Raw genomic sequence first — 20458 nt, forward strand, 5'->3', positions numbered from 1 at the left:
TCCTCTTTTGTAATTGCTCTGTCACTGTCGTCTTCTTTCTAATAGTAAATGTGGAGGATGACTCATGGATACTCCTACCACCGCTACAAGGTTACAAAGAGATTAGGTTATTATTCTATTTTTCATTCTATTCTTCACAAAACAAAACGTTGATGCGATCTTTAAAAATTGAATCCATCCTATAATAACCTGAGCAGCTCTCATTTCAAATCAAGGATCTCTAATGTCAAGTACATGTACCTCTCATTTATCCACCAGATGTAAATAAGACTGAAGGTACCAGATTCTTTTACATCTGCCCGTCTTTCCTCTGCTGTTCTGTTTCCCTCCACACTCTCTTCCCTCTGCGCCTGTTTTAACCACACGTTTTCACCTCATTTCTTCTTTTCCTCTATTCCGTTTTTCTTCCTTCCTCCCTTCATTTCCATCTCTTAGTTTTTCACTCCTGTCTGACTCCTAATCACCTCTTGTCCTGTCTCCTCTCCTGTCCTTTACTTCTCATCACTCTCACTCCATTCTCATGAACACACTCGTGTGTTTGCTCACTCTGCAGGATTCTCGTCGCGCTCTTCAGCAGTTTAACCTTAATTATACGAGGTGCTGACTGCATGTGCATCATTGATTTCCCTCCCCAGAAAAAAAAGAAAACAAAAGAAAATGGGGAATTTCCCCCAGGAACTAAGATCCTGGGGAGGAACTACTGTTGTTTTGACTGCAGGAGCTAAATTTAGTTCTTGGGATATCATTTCAACCCTCCAGAAGTCCTTCCTTGGGGAGATTGTTGTTTTTTTTAAATTCCAGGACCTACAGGTGTACATGTTTCTACCGCTGCACATTTGTTTGGTTCAGTATTTTATTTCAACCACCATGTTTAAGAAAGTTTAAAAACTGTCCGTGGTTATTGTTATAACACTACGGATACATCATGGAGCAGAATAACAAGTACGCTCATAAGCGACGGAGCAGTCATATGACGTGGGCAGGTTTCGGCCTCGCTCGCTGTTGATGCTGATGACCACATCCAGCCGGACTTAAGAGAACATAGAGCTTTTCATAAGTCACAGGGCTGATTTGGCTTCTACTCCCTGGTCTTTGCACCGCTGCAACACACCAAATAACGTTTTATAAGGAATTATAGGTTACAAAGGGGGGTCAAAGTTATGTTAAAACTTTAGATTTGAGGCTTCCGAGAAACACCGAACATTGACCATGCTGAAGGCACCCCTGGTTTTGGGTCTACGCCATTGCTGTCAGCGGTAAATACAATATCAAAATGGAATAAATTCACCTTTAATGGAAGTTAAATATGCAACAAAAACACAACAGCAGCACACATTTGAGGCTACCCGTGCAACGAGATGAGAAAACGAATGCGATTAGTTCCTGCTCATGTCATCAAACCAGATCAACCATTATTACTGGGCTTGACAAGCTGGTCACAGTCCTCACCATCACAGTCTGGGCTCATTAACACCATGGCAGCTTTGAGTACATGAACACTCATGACATGGCAGGGAGAAGAGGATGAGCAGTGTGAGGGGGTGGGACACAAAGAAGAAAAACAATCCTTTAATTATGAAGAGGACAAGATGTAGTTCAGACAGGCTGTCAGGATGCAACAATGACAGATAATTTTTTTCTATAAAAAAATACCAATAAAAACATGAAAACCCAGCAGGACAGGAGAAGACTGCACATCTACCCTCTAAAACTGAAATCGCAGGTGAAGGCGCCAAGTAGGAAAACTGCAGGAACGAGGTCTGAGCAGGTGTGAAACTAAGTCCTCTACTGTCACTCCTGGAGAGTCTGAGCTTCAGCATGCTGTGAGGGTTTGTGTTTGTGTGTGTGTGTTCTCATGCTATGGAGCACTCTAGAGATTATGGGGCAACTCTGCGACACAGCGGTGACTCACAGCTTCCTGTTGTCTGTCTGTAGCAGCCAAGAAGATGTGTGAAACAAACGCTAAAAAAGAATAAGTGCCGTACGCTACTTGGAACAACAACAGCTCCTCGTCTACTGCAGCAGCAGCAGCAGCAGCAGCAGCAGCAAGAACCAACCAGATAACATAAACACGATACAAAGACACAAGCTCACCAGATGAAGCATGTCATAGATGGAGTCTGAGGAGCGCTTTCTGTGTTTGCTCCACTTCAGAACGGACATAGCTGGATGCAGGTGGACAGTCAAAGTTCCAGAGAGGGAGAGAGAGAGAGACTTCTGAAAGTCTACACTGCGCCTCTGCAGCACATTCTCAGTCCTTTTGTCTTTTATCTATTTACAAAAAAAGGAGAAGGTGACTGTGATGAAGGATGAGTGAAGCTGCTCAGCCTCCTCCTCTCCGCCCACCAGCACTTACAGACTTCCAACTCCTTTTTCGCTTTCAGAGTCTGCTGTATCTCTGTCACTGCTGTTTCCTCTCTCTCTCTCCCTCTCGCTCTCTATTTCTCTCTCTCTCTCTCAGCTACAGCCCAGACAAACTCAAGCACACAGAGTGAGTGTGAAGATCTGGCCAACTGCAGCAGTTTTGTAAATGGGTCTTGATCATCCCCCAGACAAGGGAGAGAGCAATCAGAGCAGTGAGGAAGGGGTCTCCTCCCTGAGGCTGCAGAGGGGCAGGATTGGCTGGGTGAGGCTCATCGCAGTGGAATATAAATGCGGGATTTGAGCAATAAAGGGGGAGAGATGAGAACAGGGGGAGCTGCAAGGGAGTAGCCTGATGAAGAGCAGGTTGAACACAGGAACAAGTTGTACTGGAGGATTCGGAGGATGAAAATGGAGAGTAGGGAAGGTTTATTCAAATGATGCGAGGTAGCCAGGGGCTCCTGTGGTCATTCTGTAGGGCCAGGAAATGCTTTTGTTTGTGATCAGTAAATGAAAGAACAAGAGGAAATGCATCCTCACTTTTACTCCCACACACAAATGTCTTCCATTATGAGATTTGTTACTGCTTTATCTTCTATCCTGCAGTTGGTGACTTGATCATCTTTAGCAAGGAGTCTCTTCACAACACGCAGACAGAATAAGGAATGCAAAAAAATGTAACGTAAAACAAAACATACTGTGACTGATGCAGGATGTACAGAATGCTTATCTTCTGCCATTGAAACATTCTGATTTACTGCTCTCTTTTATCATGACACAGGTACAGCACATTTGAACCACATCCTCAGACAGGCTCCAAAACGAGCATTCACATCCACTACTGTTTTGCGTTGGTTCATCAAGATAAGTGCAGAGTTTCTCCGTCTCTCCTCTCTCTTACAGAGACAGACATGCCGTTTAATTTCCTCATTCATTCAGTCAATATCAAAGCAAATTAATCAGCTGAGGTTTAGTGTCAGAGTCAAAACCCTGATTGGATATTAGTTTATTACTCAAGGACAAATTAAAGTCATTGCTTTCATCCACATCAGTCATTTGAACAGCAGTTTTTACTCTCACAATCAAATGTAAAGTTACCCTGCTGGGAATAAAATGTCCTTTTTTTGCCAGTGGTATAATGCAAATTATATGCTCACGACGGCTGAACTTCTTTGAAAACTCCATCTAACTGTTGAAAGTGAAAGGAAAATTCCACCTCCGGTGAGCACAGTTTTCTACGTATTTTCAAAAAGTGCATTAACAATATATGAAAACTTAGCTAATGCTGGTGTAAGTCAGTCCTGTGACGCCGGCCTGGTTCTCGGCCTGGTTGCGCCTGCTTCCCGTGGAGGTCAGAGGGGTCATTTGATGAAACTGACCTGGGCAACTCCCACGTTTGGTTGCTGATTCATCCAACGCCTCCCACACAACAAATCCACCCATGGATTTTTGTCATAACTAAGTTAATTCTGGTGCAATTCATTGCATTTACTGTTTGCCAGATCCAAGTACTAAATCTGTGAAGAAGCACTGGCTGTAAATGTAACCTGAGAACTAACCGACGTGGCCAACGAGTAGAGGAGCCAAGAAAACTTGGCGTTGAAAATAAATGAAAATCAATGTCCGTAGAAACATTTACTATGACAAGTTAATTGGCTAAAAGCTGCTGTGATGGAAGAGTAAAAGCGGGGAACTTGTACAGTTTGTTCAAAAAGTGAACCACTTAGCAGACATTTGGTACAGTTTAGCGTGTCGATACAAATTCTGTATTCGCTCATCTTAGAGCCTCTACCGTCAAACCAAGTAGCATGCGACTTCACATTCCCCCTCAGGTATGTGGGGTTATTTTTTTTTAACTTTCAACAGAACAGACAATTTTGCTGTGTTATTGTTATATTGAGATGCTCCTTCGAATTTTTTTCTTTTCCTCTGTAACCCCCGGTTGTGTTTTTTTTTTTGCGTGTGTTTGTTCACTTAAAGCTAATACGCATACGCGCCCATTCGGTCTGATCCGAATTACGGCACATAGTCATGCAATCCGAATTCAAACGATCAAAAGCCCGTCCATCAATTTGAACGCTACATTCAAAAAAGAATACTTCACCTTGCCTCAAGGATCCAGATACACTTGGCCCAGTAACACAGGCAGGAATTAATATAAAAGGGCCCTTTGATTTTTACATGTCAGAAGCTATGACACACTTAAGAATAGATGCCCTGCATGAAAAAGAAAGAAGAGCCTGAAAGAGATTTACATGCAGAAACAACAACAACTGGTTTTAATGCGGATGCCGCGAGACTCCAAGAGCTGGAATCAGTTGCTCTTTCATAACAACAGAGCTGTGAAGGAAGCAAGAAACAAGCAGAGGAGGGAAATCTTGAAAAAAGTGCCATCTGTTGTTTTCTTCAGTCATAGCAGTTGCTGCTCTTACCTTTCTGCACTCATCGAACTGACTGAAGATTTCAGAGTCTTCATCCAAGCTGTCCCCTGAGCTTTCCAGCAGCAGTCCCACGCCGTCGTCCAGGATCTCCTCTGCAACACCCAATCACGCCGTTTATGAGCTTCATGAAGACTTTCATTTTTCATTGTGGCAGTACTGTTGTTTGTTCTTTGTAGTAAACGGATAAATTAATAATGAATTTTCTTAGCTTTTTGTCTGAAAATCATTCAACTGTTCATAAAAAAGAAAAAAAAGGAACATTGAATTGCTTCTTTTTTAAATGAGAGTTCAGTTCATCACCATAGCACACAATATTCTGGCGGTCTTTAAATATAATTGAAATTGTTCAAGGATGCTGGCAGTGGCTGGCAAAATCTTTTATTCAAAAAAAAAAAGAGCGAGAAAGACCCTGTAGAATACATGTTTGCTTTTGTGAAACTGGAATGAAATCTTTTTTTGTTTTTTCAAAGCTTGAGAATAACCTGGTTTTTCCTTTCGTCACTGAGTATCTGAGTAATTACAGAGCAGCTGTGTGACACTGATTAATCTAATATATAACTGATAAGTTTAATTTCAACTTACCTCAAAGCTTGCCAGCTTACAGTGCCACTAAACGTTAAGGAGCAGGATTTGTACATGAGTCTGTGTTTGTCACCTTGACTCTGGGAGAAGATGTCCGTGTACAGATCTTCCTCTGCGTCTGAGCGGCGTGGCGGCAGGTAGCAGAGCTGCCGGCGGTCCACAGAAGGTAGAGTGCTGACAGTCAAAGCCAGAGAGGATTGGGAGAACGCCGCCTTCATGTCCGAGAAGTTCAGGCTGTGAGAGTCCTTTCCGTTCAGCTGAAGTATTTCATCTCCCGCATTCAGACCTGCAGGGCGGAAACAACCTCAGCTTTAACTCACTTGTCTCATACTAAGCAGACAGATCTACTACAATCTAATTTTCGTTAGAGGAAAACAACCCCGGAGACTATTACTTGCAGGTTATTTATGTGTTCTTTGCGCTTCCCTGAGCCAAGTGAAACACATCATCATTGCATGTGCACTGGGCTCAACAACAAGCATGATCCTTTATAATCGCACCAGCCTGTTGTCCGACGTAGCAGCAGCAGCACAAAGCAGCTGTGGTGAGGTTCTATTCAGCACTGCTCTTCACAAAGGCCTGTAAGAGGCGGTCTGGTTGTCGTTACAGCTATCAATGCCCTTGAGAGCAGCTGTATTTTCAGAAACCTCCGGCGTCTTTTGAATAAACATAAAAGGCCTTTCCAAGAGAAATATGAGAAAAATGCTATAAAGGCCTAATTGAACTGAATGCACCCCATTTGTTTTCTGTACATGCAACTCATTAGCTCAAAGATTACGTTTTTGAAGGGAGATTATTTGATGTAAATGGAGGGTAATGAACCTTTGGCGAAGGCTAATCCACCCGCCCTCACATCAGTGATGTAGAGCTGCTGCACTCTGTCCTCCTCCACTACTGAGATGGAGAAACCTGGAGGAGGAAAAGGAGAGGCGAGAGGGGGCGCAGAGAGAGAGAGAGAGAGTGATAGAGAGAGAGAGAGAGAGACAAGGGGGATTCAGTTATATAAAACACATCAGAGAGATCTGTGCACAACAAATGAGAATATGTCTGATATCATTCAGGTCAGGTACAAGTCAAAGAAAGGCACTTATGTCCACAATGAAAACATGACATATAAAGCATTTTAACAAAGCATATTATACAACAAATCTGTTCCAAAAGAAAATGGGATAATTTAAATGGGTCCTACCATAACCAATCATGCAGGATTCATCCCTGTCAAACTGGATGACTTTTGTTATTTTGGAGCAGAGCTCAATTTCTTTGTAAAGCTGTAAAAAAAACAAAAAGAAAGTTATTATATAAATCATGATACAATGGCCTACTTCTATTCATGTTCTGGTGGGTGGGTTTGTCACAGCACAGAAATGGAGCGCTAATTTTCTGTATTCTTAGACAAAGCAGCTCAAGTTTTCAAGCAGGATAGTTACTGCGTGTCTGGGAATGTGATGAAAATACAAAAGTCAACACAGGACGGTTTTATTAGGGCTACACTCAGCTAGATTTATGTTTCTGTGCGTAAAGTACAAGGGATATCAAATCATATAATGCCCTTGGGGCTTGTTTTTGTCCCAAACCAAGTTAATTCCTACACCATAATGCCATTTTTGATGGTTCTTTGAAAAAATATTGTTGATTTGACAGTTTAGTAATAGACAGACAGACATGAATCATTGGTATAACCGTACACGTGCAGTTCCAAACCACAAAAGGACAGTAGCTGGTCTGGAGTCAGGCAAACATAGAGCACAGCACACGAAACAACTCACTACTGCTGTACCAGTTTAGCAAGCTACACTGCTCTTGCTCCGACTAAATGAAGACGTACAGATGCATATAGATAGATACAGATATTATACATAGATGTGTTAATGTCAACACTTGTGATATGATATCATGTGACTATTTTTGCATCATGTCCTGAATCGTGTATCAAAGACGCCATTGTACTTTTCCATTAAATCCGATGAAGAGCAGATTTGCTGTAACATGAGTGGTGCAATAAATAAACCTTGAGTCGAGCACTGCCGTGTGTCAGCTGTTAAAACCCTAAAGAAAAAGCATGGAAGCTGCAGTCGCACCATACGACTGACACTGAGAAATAAAGCTTTGACTGGATGTGGACAATTCTATCTGTTTTTTCAGAAACCCTAAAGTTTTAGGATATTTTTTCCAAAGGTTTTCTAAGTGTTTTGAGCTTTGTCTGTGTTAAAGGTTCAAACAAGAACTTATTTACCAGGTCACACACATCCTCCTCTGGTTTAGGAATGTAGAATTGCACTTGGTTTTCGATTAGGAATTTGAGCCGCAAGTAGTGCTTGGTAGGGTTGAGCTGGTGAGCCTGTGTGATGAGGGAGGGGAGAGGGAGACAGACGGGAGTGGTTAAGATCAGAAATATGACAGCAGCTCCACAGATTTGTTTCTGGTTGAAGAAAAAAAGATCCGCAAAGCCATTCAGCACACCTGTTGCAATGAGACTTTCAGATCCTCCTGAATCTGCTATTCATTCACTTCAACAGTTTTTGTTTGGCCCCTAATGACAAGTTATCCCATGCAGGTTTCTCAAGTGTGCAAGTCCTCGTGTGTTAGGCTTGGAGTGAAACGTGGCCCACGTCAGGTGAAGTGACGCTGTTACCTTGCATATGTTTTCCAGAACGCACAGTGCTGATTCCCCCGGTTGGATGATGGTTAGCACCGGCTGGTCATTTGGCAAACACACCCAGGAGGGTGTGAGGTGGTCAGGGACCCAGATGTCACTCTCTGTGCTGGGCTGAGGAAGGCTTTTAACACCCCCCTCCTCACTTCTCTGTGAAGCGAAGCACAAAGAAAGGCTCCTCAATCTGCTTTTGAGGTCTGACTTATTTTTTTCAGCCGTGTTTCACTGTAAAGATTTAGTCAGGCAAGTCTGATATCACCTATCTACAAGGAAGAGAAAATTCTTCTTACTGCGTGTTCCTTGGCTGGATCAGCATACATGCTATCTACAGGCTTCTTCACAAGCTCTTCACCATCAGCAAAGACCTGCAGGGACAGAAAGGCCATGTGGTCAGAACTCAAATGATGGAAAACCAAAGTTATGTGTTTGAGGTATCTCTTAGATTGCTGAGGGACTTAAAATCCCTAAACGTCCTGAAGTAAAAGCCAACAGACCTGGTTGATACTTGGATAGGCTTTTGTCTTTTTCTTTGAGGTAGTGTCCAGACCCCAGAGGGAGGAGAACCTGCTCTTGCGCTTGCTGCAGGAGCGCGACATGGCGTGCGTCCGCCGTCTCACTCCGGTTTCTGTGCGTGCTGCCACCTGCCAAAATATAACAGCTTAATCAGGGTTAAAACAGACAAAGGCTGTAGCTCATGTCACTCTTTTAAAATATAAGAGACTGATGCAGGTTAAAAAAGAATGCAGAGTTATGAGTGCACATGAACGCTGCAGCAATTCTGTTTCCCGTGAACATAAATGAGAGGAATTTCACAACGCCATTGCTGAACTGCTGCTAAATAAGAACTGACTCGTCATGTCAATCAAATGATGAAAGAGGGTAACAGAAGCCAATGTGTGATCAGTAGTTAATTTACGGATGCACTGCTGCCATTTCCATTTCATGCCTGATGGCTACACTTGTGCAGATTTCTACACCCTCTGGCATTTCTAGGCTCCTCATCAGTGACTGGGCAAGGGTCAAAAAGGTCTGTATTCAATGAATTAATAATTAGAAACAACACTGCACATAGGAGAAGAATCTAAATCTGGGCTCAACCTGTCATTTTTCTCCCGTTAATGCTTTTTTAGACATTCTGCTCATACTAGTATTCAGGTGAGGGAGATGTGAGCAGATTAGAGAGGAGTGAAAGATAAAGAGGAGGAGAGAGCTGTTGGAAAGTGTCTCTTTTGTGATATCCCACCCTTCTATCTAGCAGCTTAAACACCCACCTGCCTTGCAACACCACGTTGGTGGAGAGAAGAAAAAAAAAATACCTCACTGATCTGCACACACAGTTCTAAAAATCAAATAGATGTTTTCCTGTTCTACAAGGGCTTTTAGCTGTGCAGTGTGTGAACCCTGAGCAACTGTGGGAGGCTGAAACAGAACCAAAAACCTGCTAACAGTTGCGCCGTGTTGAGAGCCAGGTTGTATTTTAGTTTCTGGAATCAATTGACCCATCAGGAGAGGCACCAGATGTACCTGCTGTACTCTACTCTTTTTGAAGAAATCATCTAAAAACTGGAGGTTATCCGTTTGATCTCTGCAACTTTAGAAAGTATTTGAAGTCATTCTTGTGAAGCTGCCAGCTAAATGCATACAGATGCTAGAGGGCACGCAAACTCTTTATCAGACCCGGATCAATTCCAAAATCAAATTAATTATTCCTCAAACTAAAATCTATCTATCAAATTTAATGAAAATCCCGCTATTACTTTGACTTATCCTGTTATCCTAGGATATTTCTGGGGTTCAAAAAGTCTCTCTTTTGCAGCATGCGTTATCAGAAACGGATCTTGGCAAAGTTTTATGAGATTTTTTTTTTTTGCCGTAATATTATTGGTATTACCATGAATTGCAAATTGAGGGGAAAAAAAGTGTGATTTCTTTCTAATGTACTTAAGAAGAAAGCATCAAGATAAGTGTGGACAAATGAGAAGAGTTTGCTTTTATCACTTCGTAGCCACTGGATTGTCACATGTCATGCTGGTTGGCTGTGATTGGACTGACGCAGTGGTGTTGGTACATGTGGTCATCTGATGAGGAGTTTGGCAACCACCTCATGGCCTACTTCTGATGATAGGACCACATTTCCCATAATCCTACTTCATGTTTAGCTCAATGGAGAGGTTGGTCATTGAGAATAGCTTGTTGTAAAGTAAGACTTATCTAACAATTAAACCAAATTATAAGCGGTGGGGAGGTGGTTTTCTATCACAAGACATACACGTCAGCTATAAAAAATATAAAAGCAGAATTTACTACGTTGCTCTGGTGCAGAGTGACGGGTGTGTGTGTGTGTGTGTGTGTCATGTGAAGTTTCATCAGAGCTCAAGCTGATTCATAAAACAAATCAATGAATCAACAGTCAATACTGTGAAGACTCCCGTAACCAGTAAGTTCCATCACTTTGCCTTCCTTCTGCAATAGCAATGTTACATGGATCTTCGTACTGTTTCATTTGCTTTAATTGGGTTCTTTGCTGTGAAGAAATTGCTTCAATCCTGGATGAACTGATGATGTGTGAACTTCTCACCTCAGGTGTTATGGTAGTAAGGTATTGCAAAGCTTAATAAAAGCAGGATGAAATTCTAGCACATTTAATAGACGTGGAAAAAAGAGGTGATATATTTACCAGTGCGTGGAAGGAGGAGACGGAGAATATACCCAGTCGACCCATTGCCAGCTTGGTAGGGCGAGATGCGAAGGCCAGGAGGCGTTTGGGGTTGGGAAGCTCACCTCCCTGCAGGCTGGCCAGGTAGCACCTGAAGCGGAATAGATCCATGTGAAACTGCTCCAGGTTCTGCTCCCATAAGAAGATCTGCAGAGGAACAGAAATCCATCGAGGTGATTGTTCAGCACGGTGTTCTCAAGAGTGTTTTCCAACTTGCAGTCTAACATTTGGATGTTTACTGGGGCAGTAGCGCAAGATATTGTGATAATTCAATGGGGCGTCCCTTCCCAGTCACGGTCCTGAACTGGTGTTTGGAAGAGGTGGCCAGGCCCTGTCATGGAGGGCTCTTTATCTCTGCCAAGTAGCTCTGAGACAAGCAACAATAATGCACATTCCGCTGGCAGATAGAGGTTGGGAGTGTTTCAGCTTTCCAAGGAACAGGCCTATATCTATTCAGTTCTGCACAATGTGAAACCTAACACTGCCAAACAGAACCGCTCCAACTAGGCACTACCTAACAGGCCAAACAAAGGCCATTTGATCTCCCTCCTCTGTAAACAGACCTATTAAATTCATATAGAGACTGGAAGGCTGTTGAATAGTGCCAACTACTGTGTTACGAATAAAAAGCTATCTGACAGCTGATACGTGAAGCATCTGCAGCCTCAGGCATTACTTCATGTTACTCCTCTTGTCCTCCGTCCATCATCCTTGTCTAACATGTCTTGCACCTGAAAAGACTTCAGGAATACCAATATTGATACGCCTGAATGTGATAATTATGAAAGCAATAGACTAGATAGTGATTTTTAATGCTTGTTACTGTCAATAAAAAAGGCATGACCAGTATGCGTGGAGAAAACATCTCAAGGGCTTAAGTAGTGAGTCTCTTAGGGGAAGTTCAAGAGTTCTCGCTGTTGTTTAGCTCAACAGTTGGGCCAACATTTGGAGTGAGCAGCAGCAGGAGTGAAGATGGTAGGAGAGGTTTATGCAACACTCCAGTTTTTGTTCTGCCAGTTTACTAAGTCGATACAGTAAACAAAACTCTTCCACAACAAAGTTTTTTTCAAAGAAGTTCTTCATCCAAGATTTTTTTTTTTTTTTGAGTATTGGAAAAGATAAACTTCTTGGTTACGTATGGCTTTAAAGTGATAGTTCAACCAAAAATGAAAAAGCAGCCATCATTCTCACTGTTGCTGGAAGGTTGGATGAAGTTTTTTAGTCCACAAAACACTGCTGGAGTAAATAGGGTGGCCAGTCACTTCACTTGTTTGGAAGATTACTGCAATATCTTTGCTCTAAAAAGAGTGCTTGAGTGCAGTTTCATTTATGAGTGAACTACCCCTTTAATTATAGCTAGGTTGCTTGTGAGCAAGGATAGGTTAGCCTCCAAAGCAAACTGAGCTGTTCCCTATTTGAAATGTCAATATCCCGTTTCATGCAGACTTATTGTACATATGACAAAACTTGCAGCAGATGGTCCTCGACATTTGTGAGCAGCTGCTCTGCTCCCTTTCTTTCTGTATCATATTCTAAATCAATATTTTCCTACACTGATACAAGTAATGTAGTCAGGATACCTTTTTTTTTACAAATCCAAGACATCTGGCTAACGCGAGGGAAACCTATAAGAGATTATGGCAGAACACAAGAGAGAATGGAACCCACTTGATCCAGGATCGTCTTCCTCTTCTTGGTGTCGGTGACAGCAGACAGCTGCATGTCACCCATCTTCTTCATCTTCTCATCCATATCAATTTTCTGCTCCAACTTCTTGATCTCCGCACGCAACAGGCGCACCGTGTCCTCTCTATGGTGCTGGCGGGCGACTGCAGTGGCGCACGCCGAGTGGATGGCTGTGATCCAGTTCTCCAGCTCTGTCTGGCTACAGGTCTGCAGAGGGTCAGAGGTTAGACAACACCCCAGCTCCTTGACATTCAAAATAAAAAAAAAAAACTCTTTTCTGTGTCTATTCACTGCCAATTATCTGATTTTTTTTTTTTCAAAGGCCAGAAAGAAAACATTTGGGTCAAGGTAAAACCTGCCTGTGGGAAAATGTGCAATTATTCACAGACCAGGTGAGATTTAACATTCTCTTACCTGGAACAAAAAGGCATCTCCGAGGGAGTTGCTGAGACAGAACACAAAGTCCTTTTTGGGATGCTCTGGTACCGCCTGGACGATGCTGTTCTCTACCCAGATGGCATGCTTTGGAATACTGCTGTTGTCGATCCCTGAGCGGCCATCAGTCTCATAGAAAAATAAAGTACATCCTGAAAATACAGGGAATTTATTACTCGGCAAAACACTTGTTTTTACATAAATTTAACAGCCCCATACTCTAAGAAACGATAAGAAAATCTTTTCTTTTTCTTTTGTGAATGCTGGATTTACACAAGCAATTTAATTCTGCTCTCCAGTGGCCAACTTTAAGAAGTGCAGCACGGCAGGCTTGGAATCAAGAGGCATAACATTTGACTATCGGGTTCAGAATAAAGTTGTGTTTACTGATGCATGAGCTGCTGTGCGCAGAAAATAATCATAAAAATAGAGCATTGATGCGATGAAATAATGAATAGAGTCAGAACACTTTGTGGGAATAACAAACCTTTCAGGGACACCCAGTAACTCTTCCACTTGCGCCTTGTGGCTGACTCCACTTTTTTGTTCTTCTTATTTACAAGGAAGTTCTTGACAGCGAGTTGCCCAGCTTTACGCACCATCCCCTGGGCGACGCTGAGCAATGGATCAGACTGGTAGGCGGAGCTCATCGTGCTTTGCTCATCACTCAGGGCCGACCCCGCCTCCTCCAAGCTCTCAGTCTGGCAGGAACTCATCTCCAGTTCTTGACGGAAATTCTCATACACACCCTGCACACACTCAGTGGCCCCTCCACCACTGCTGCTGCCGCTGTCACTGCCGGCAAACATGCCCCTGCCGGTTGCAGAGCACACGGAGAAGGACGCCGACATGGTTTTGTAGCGTCTGGACTGGTGCTCTGCCTCTGCTGTCACCCCGTCGATGCCACTGTCCTCATACTCGCTTCCTTCCCCGGCTGTGACATCCTGCATGGTAGCAGAAGCACATGACAGGTGAGATGGCATGTTAACCATATATCCTTCATCACAGCCATCCAACAGCAACTCATATCCCCCTCTGCTGATGTACAGGACAGAGTCGCTCTTCTTAATCAAACATGTCATGAAGACAGACTACAGGAGCCTTTCAAGTATGTCCATAAGTTGCTTCAGCCCGAGATTCCGCTCAAGACTAATTGCTCCTAGCAAAGCGTCTGCTGCTGTTGTGTGAGTACAGCCTGCACTCCCTGTGGCACCGCAGGGTCTGCCCTCTCCTACCCACATGGCCAAAGGCTCCTGGGAGATGAAGGGGGTTACACCGAGCTTGGTATCTCCATCTGTTCACATGACCCAATCATGCGTTCCAGAGCTCCATTCACCGGGGCTGATGGTGCCCCGCAGTGACAAGGCCACCATGCACATTTTACTGTTACACACTACCACGGGCCTCCCCTCATTATCATAACAAAAGACTTAAGCATTTCAGATTGGGAGTGACTTAAAGCTCTGCTCCCCCCCTCCCCTCATCTAGGACTCCTCTCCAAAGAAAAACAACTGTTTCATCAGGAAATGACACACAGATTCAGTTTAATCTGTTTCGGCAGCTTATTATCTGAGAGATGAATGCACCAGAGGAAACGCTCAGACACAGTGAGGGAAGACAAATGAATGAGGGGGTGTTTCATTTAAGATGCTACTGGTTAAGATTCTGCACCAGTTGTTTAACTCTGTCCGCAATGTGTAGAAACATGACACAGCATTTTACATATCTAATCACTGAACACATTGGGACTGACTTCTGTTTTCAGTTAAGTATTCAAAATGATTATTTGCGCACAACATATAAACGCCTAAATCCTACCTGGATTGTCTGCGCCCTCCTGCCCTGCATGCTGGCACATATGGCAGCTTGGTGGCTGCTCAGACCTTCAGAGAGACAGTGTGAACGCCGGCACGGAAGGGTGTACGCCCCATAGGTGTTTCCATCCTCCTCTGAAGGTGAAAGCATTTTATCATCTTCGCCCTCCCTGATAACCCTGTTGGCATCATGCCACTTGGCATAGCGGCCATGCAGTTGCCTTCGGCCAGGGGTCTTCTGGCTATACAGTTCATCCAGGGAGTTCGCCCTGTCAGTGCCGTCCGTGGGGCTTGACTGCAGGTGGCCTTCACAGTCAGTTAAGTCGCGCTCATTGGCTGTGTCTACGATCTCCTCTGTGCTGGTCAGGTGCTCTTGGCTGAGGTCGGACATGGAAAATTCCAGGCTGTCATCGCGCCACATGTCTGCAGACTTGGATCTTTTCTTCTTGAAGCTGGCAGTCTCCTTAGAGCCATCCCGGGCTTTCTGGAGGTACGTTACCTCACCGGTGTACTCGTCTTCATCCTGCACCTCCTCTGCAGTGGGACCAGGAAGGGTTATATGTATGGCATCCATGTGCATTGCGGGGCTGGCCAGGTCATTGTGAAAGGACATAGGCCGCAGGTTCATGGCCACGCGGTCCACCCAAATGGGGCTTCCAAAGTCAGGGAGGATATTTGTCTCGTTGAAGGGTTCAAGACCATTGTCGGCCAGAGATTGCGGGATGCTGGGGGTGCTACTTGAGCGTGTGCTCGTCTCGGAGTTCCGGTGCTCTATTTTCCCTGATGAAGCATGTCGAGAGCGTCTGGATTGCTTGTTCGAGATGCGAAGAGATCTGGACATATGCTTACGTGACAAATAGCCACGTTCATTACTAAAGAGGGCATAGTCCCCGTTCTGGCTCTCGACATTTCCCATGATTCAGAGGCTGAAGATGAGAGAACATACAACTTACACAAGATCAATACAGTAACATAATCAGGCACTTACAACAAAAATGTGACAAAAATCAAATGAAAGAATCAGTGCACAGATGTTGACTTACCTGCAGGATGGTAAAGATTTTTCTGGCATTTCAGTCATTGCTGGATCTTCAGATAGTATGGTCCTTTGGCTGTTGTTATGATGCAGAAAGCTGTGAAAACAGACATGTAGATTTAAAAACTTTCATATTCAGAGTCTTCATGTTCCATTAATTTATTTCACTGATCAGAAAAAAGTATGTAAATGTGATTTTTTCATCTATTTTCACTCAAACATTATTATAACTTGTACAAGAAACTGCAAAAATCGCGCAATGAAATTTCACGCCGCAAAAACTGGAGCCAGAATGGGATGAAGGAAAGAAATGCAGAGGAGCAATGTAACACACAATCTTGATTTATTAGTCACCATCAGTTTGACAGGAGAAGTGATCCACTCAGGCCCTTTCAACATGCACTTGAGAGTGTGTGAAGTGGAGGGTATGTAATGACAATATGAGTGCTGTGACAGCCTGACCAAATTTAGAGCTGAAGTGAAGTCGCACCAACCCATCCATGTAGCATCACGCCAAGCATCAGACAAGACTACGAGCGAAATTGTCAATACTATCACCATAATCCTGCCAGAAAACTTGCTCAAAAGAGGTTCCGGCCTATCGGTGGGACCGTCAACAGATGGGGCAGAAGATTAAACATGCTGTGACTGCTCCTCCTGATGTGTGCTCCCACCCTTTTAGGACAGACCCTTTGGGGGTTGCAGTGCATTCGTGTGTACAACCTACACAGATGAGTGGGAGCCCAGCCCTCTGTTGCTGCTGCCGCATGCACTCTTGGTGAAGATGGGCGTTACATAAACTGGTGCTGACCCCATTTTTCTACCTAATGTTGCTCCCTTTCGCTTCATTCTGCTCAGTCATCACCCCTCACTGGTGCTGCAGTGCACAACATTTTGATGTTGGTGGAAGTCTAGTTTTCATTTTATAACCCTGCAGCTTACTGCATGTGACATTCAGTTTCATCTCCATGGAGGAAAAGAACAGAAAACAAAAGGCGGGGGGACAGAACTATAAAATGCCACTGCACTCATTACCGTTAACGACGTTCACCGAGGGTCACAAACACGACTGCGAAATGCTGGCACAGACATTATACCAAGAATTACATCTAGGCCTGTTTACTCACATCAACTTTATTTTTTCCATGAGTGCCAGGTTAAGTTTGTGGTGTGCAGATGTTATCTAGAGCGAGGCAAAATATCCAGAATTGTAGTTGAGATTTCTAAATTCTAATGGCATTAAAAATAAAAGGATGAGAATCTTGTTCCGATGTTAATACGATGTGAAATTGGCCAGAAATGAATTAAACTGCTTCAAGCAGAGAGGAAGGACTTAAGAAGTCATGGATGTGGTTTCCTCCGTCGATACGGTTAAGCAAGCCGCTGTGACCTTGGATTTAACATCAATAACTAATTTGTTCATGCCTGAAATATGTGAATCAGCTGCTCACGAAAACATCAAAAAATGAAACAAAACACAGCACTCCAGCTGCTCTGTTAGGTTGTAGATAGGTGAACTAAACTCAGTCAGCATGTTAAGAGGCTCTCGGTGACATGGTTCTGATTTCGAGCTGACACCATTTGCTAACATTTGTTTACTTCATCAAGTATTTTTATTGTTATTGCATAAAAGGATGAAACAGTGGAGAGTCTCCATGAACCGTGTAGTGAAAATATAAGTCATTTTTAACATTTTTGTGGTGTTTTGTCACTTTTTTCTCACATGAGTTACACTCAAAGTATGAGTGTACGGTCAACAAGGACAGTGCCACCTACTGCGTTAGCGTATGAACCAGATAGTTACTGGTGACTGATTTACAATATTGGGATAAGTACATTAGTAAGACAATTTCAGTCGATTTAGTATTGGATATATTGTTAATCTTAGTGTACCATGACAGCTGAGTTGACATATTTACAGTAACAAGTAATGAACCAACAGACTGGCAAGATTGCGATCACAGACGTTGCACGGGTGTTGTTGAAAGAAATAAAAAATAATTGCTAAAAGTGGCCACATTTAACTTAACACCTACCCCTCAAAAGCTATTCTGCATTTTATTCTACCTCTGTAACAAGATGGCATTCGTCTGTACATAGTTTTCCATTGGAAAGAAAGCAAATGAAAGAGTATAGGACAACAATTCCAAAACGTGAGAGAGAGGATGGAATGACGTACGACTGTAAATCAAATTTAAAATTCCGTGACATTTCAAAAAGACGTCCACTCAAGCATTATTCAATCAGCAAATTCTCTGGGACTAATCGGATTTCGGTTTTGAGGAGGAAAATCAGCTATTGCATTGTATAACTTGCAGAAAGGGAGAACTGTTCTCTTTACAATAACAGACCGGAGCATCATGAATCAGAAAGCCTGACTCTCACCTTTTTCACAGAGATAACAAGAGTATTGGTTGCCTCTGAAGACGGACGAGCATGATAGCTCATGCTGATGTGGGAAAGTCAAATTAAAATGGCTGAGTGAATAAACCTGCATCGTCCAATTTTTGAAATACAAGAATAAAACTTTGTTTACCCTGTTTAAGTTATCAAGAAGAAGAAGAAGAGGAGAAGAAGAAGAAGAGAAAACACTAGATTTTTCTAGAGCTGCTATGCTGCTGGTGCACAAATCCATCAGCAGCTCTTTATTAATACATGAGAAAGAAATGTTGAGGTTCGAAGAGATGCTCCGCAGCTGCAAAACCCCAGGAATTCTCCCTGGGAAATCTCTTCTAGAAATACCTACAAACACATGACAAAAATAGCGTCCCTGCTGTCAACAACCTATATCGTCACTAGCAGCGCAGCACACAAATAAATAAATAGATGGAAAAGGCTCCAGATTTGAGGGCCCAGGGAAATGGGACCGCTTTCATTTTCAAAGGGCTGCATGAAAGCAGCAGGACAGCAGGAGGATTCATCTGTTACAGCCTCTAAATGAAATACATAACCACAAGAGATTCCAGACACCCACAGAGTCGAAAGAAGAATAGTTTTATTGTGGTGCAAGATCAGCAACACGGCGGCTTCAGGGAAACACACCACAGCTTGCACCCTTCGGGAAGGAAGTAAACAGTTAGTACACAACTCAGACAAAAAAAAAAACCTCAAGTTCCTTCTAAATCACAATGCAGCACCTTCATCTAGTAGCTAAAGAGGAAATGCTGAATGTCAAAAAGTGCACAAGCCTGAGTCTAACTTTTGTGTCTCTTCATTAGCTTCGTCCTTTTACTCACACGTCCAACCCATAAAAGCACAACTTGCTATTTCAGCCAGTTCTGATCTCATAAATTTATTTAATCATGTTTTTGGGGGTTTGGTTCAGTCCCAAATGAACAAAATCAGAATTTATGGCCCCAAAATGTTCACATTCTACTATCTAGAACTGATCTTTATAATCCGTCTGACAGCACTGAAGTGTTTATTGGATATTATTTGTTCCTGTTTTGGGGGCCTCATTTTCAGATTTGCATTTTTGTCTGCTGTGGGATTCTGTCACCCCTAAATTATGTGATTTAAGAACCTTTTGTTATTAAAGACCAGTTTAAAAGCCCAGCTTATATTTGACAAATACTTGGGCCTGTTGGAACAAGAACAAAGGAAAGATGTCCAACCCCCACCTGCTCTTCTCCTCTCCTTTATGTACCCAAAGACAAAAAAAACACAAAAAAATCAAGTTGTCTGCATCACAGGAGGAAAACTCTTCCTCTGTGGTTTGACTTATGGACTTTGAGGACAGTGCAAAACACCTGGTTACACATTCTTTTAAATAAAAAGCACTGGATTAAAAAAACACAAGTATTGAAAAGATAAGAAAAATCTGATGAAAAAAATAAATGTAGCAAGACAAAAGACACAAAGTGAGCTTAACGTTGTGGCTATCTGATTTTGACCCCGTCTTTGTGAACGCGGTGCAAACACAGTCCTGTCATTTAACCTAACTACACTGGCGAAAGGCAAGAATGCACCGGGCCAACTAGTTACAAGCTCCAACACAAAACCCTGTAATCTGAACACTCCAAGCTCAGGAGATAATAACACAGGTAGTTGGAGGGGATGGGGGGGGGGGGGGGGGGCACCGTTCAAAAGATCTCTTATTTCCCCGCTGATACAGACTTGTATGCTTCTGTGTGAGTGGCAGTAAACATGTCTTGTTTCCCCTGACTTGTTTTCTGCTTCCATTCTTTTTAAGCCGCGAGGGGAGGGAGGAAGGGGGGGCATCAGCATTAGAACGGGCCAAGCGCTCCTCTCCCTATGTAGGAAAACCTCGTCATGCAGTCAGACAATTTTTATGAATTGCATCAGCAACCTTGGAAGCCCTGAAAAGGAACACCTGGAAAGAGCGTTTTCGAGCATAATGAAAGCAGTTTGTTGAAAAGCTCTCTGATGAGTTGTGACAAAGAATATATCATGGAGTGAAAAGCCTGCCAGACGAGCGCCGTCTCATTTATCTGTAGATGAAGTGAAGCACTTTGTAAAAGTAATAACGGTTTGAATTAATTTGCCACATCATTTCTATGTAGTCGACAAGAGCCCGCAAATAATTCTCCCGCTAACAGACTTTCATAAGAGAAGCTGCCCGGTCATTTTCATTTTGCCGTGCGACGCCGTGTGATGGAGTCCTGAGAGGCTCAGGTGGTTCTGTGTAATAGGACGTTAGCTGGAGCGGCCTTAAGAGGGATGCCAGCACACATCCAGCTGAATCCCTGACAGCAGCTGGTCAAGGTGGAC

General features: G+C 43.2%; 1 protein-coding gene across 2 annotated transcripts in view; it reads right to left on the reverse strand.

Moving 5' to 3' along the window:
* LOC147254937 (rho guanine nucleotide exchange factor TIAM1-like) overlaps positions 1-20458 on the reverse strand; it is a 46501-nt gene that overhangs the window by 9240 nt on the left and 16803 nt on the right. For both annotated transcript variants that reach the window (XM_086216518.1, XM_086216519.1), the window contains exons 2-15: positions 15735-15824; positions 14696-15617; positions 13365-13821; positions 12857-13029; positions 12425-12649; positions 10718-10903; positions 8535-8681; positions 8331-8405; positions 8020-8190; positions 7621-7725; positions 6574-6655; positions 6207-6293; positions 5458-5670; positions 4794-4894 (exon numbers count right to left, since the gene is read on the reverse strand). In XM_086216518.1, the coding sequence (XP_086072644.1) occupies positions 4794-4894; positions 5458-5670; positions 6207-6293; positions 6574-6655; positions 7621-7725; positions 8020-8190; positions 8331-8405; positions 8535-8681; positions 10718-10903; positions 12425-12649; positions 12857-13029; positions 13365-13821; positions 14696-15607 (2934 nt within the window). In that variant the 5' untranslated portion in view covers positions 15608-15617; positions 15735-15824. The remainder of the gene's footprint in view (positions 1-4793; positions 4895-5457; positions 5671-6206; positions 6294-6573; positions 6656-7620; positions 7726-8019; positions 8191-8330; positions 8406-8534; positions 8682-10717; positions 10904-12424; positions 12650-12856; positions 13030-13364; positions 13822-14695; positions 15618-15734; positions 15825-20458) is intronic.

The sequence above is a fragment of the Aulostomus chinensis genome, chromosome 10 (genome assembly GCF_037954235.1).
Source record: "Aulostomus chinensis isolate RoL2024-O1b breed Wild chromosome 10, RoL_Achi_v1.0, whole genome shotgun sequence".
Lineage (NCBI taxonomy): Eukaryota > Metazoa > Chordata > Actinopteri > Syngnathiformes > Aulostomidae > Aulostomus > Aulostomus chinensis.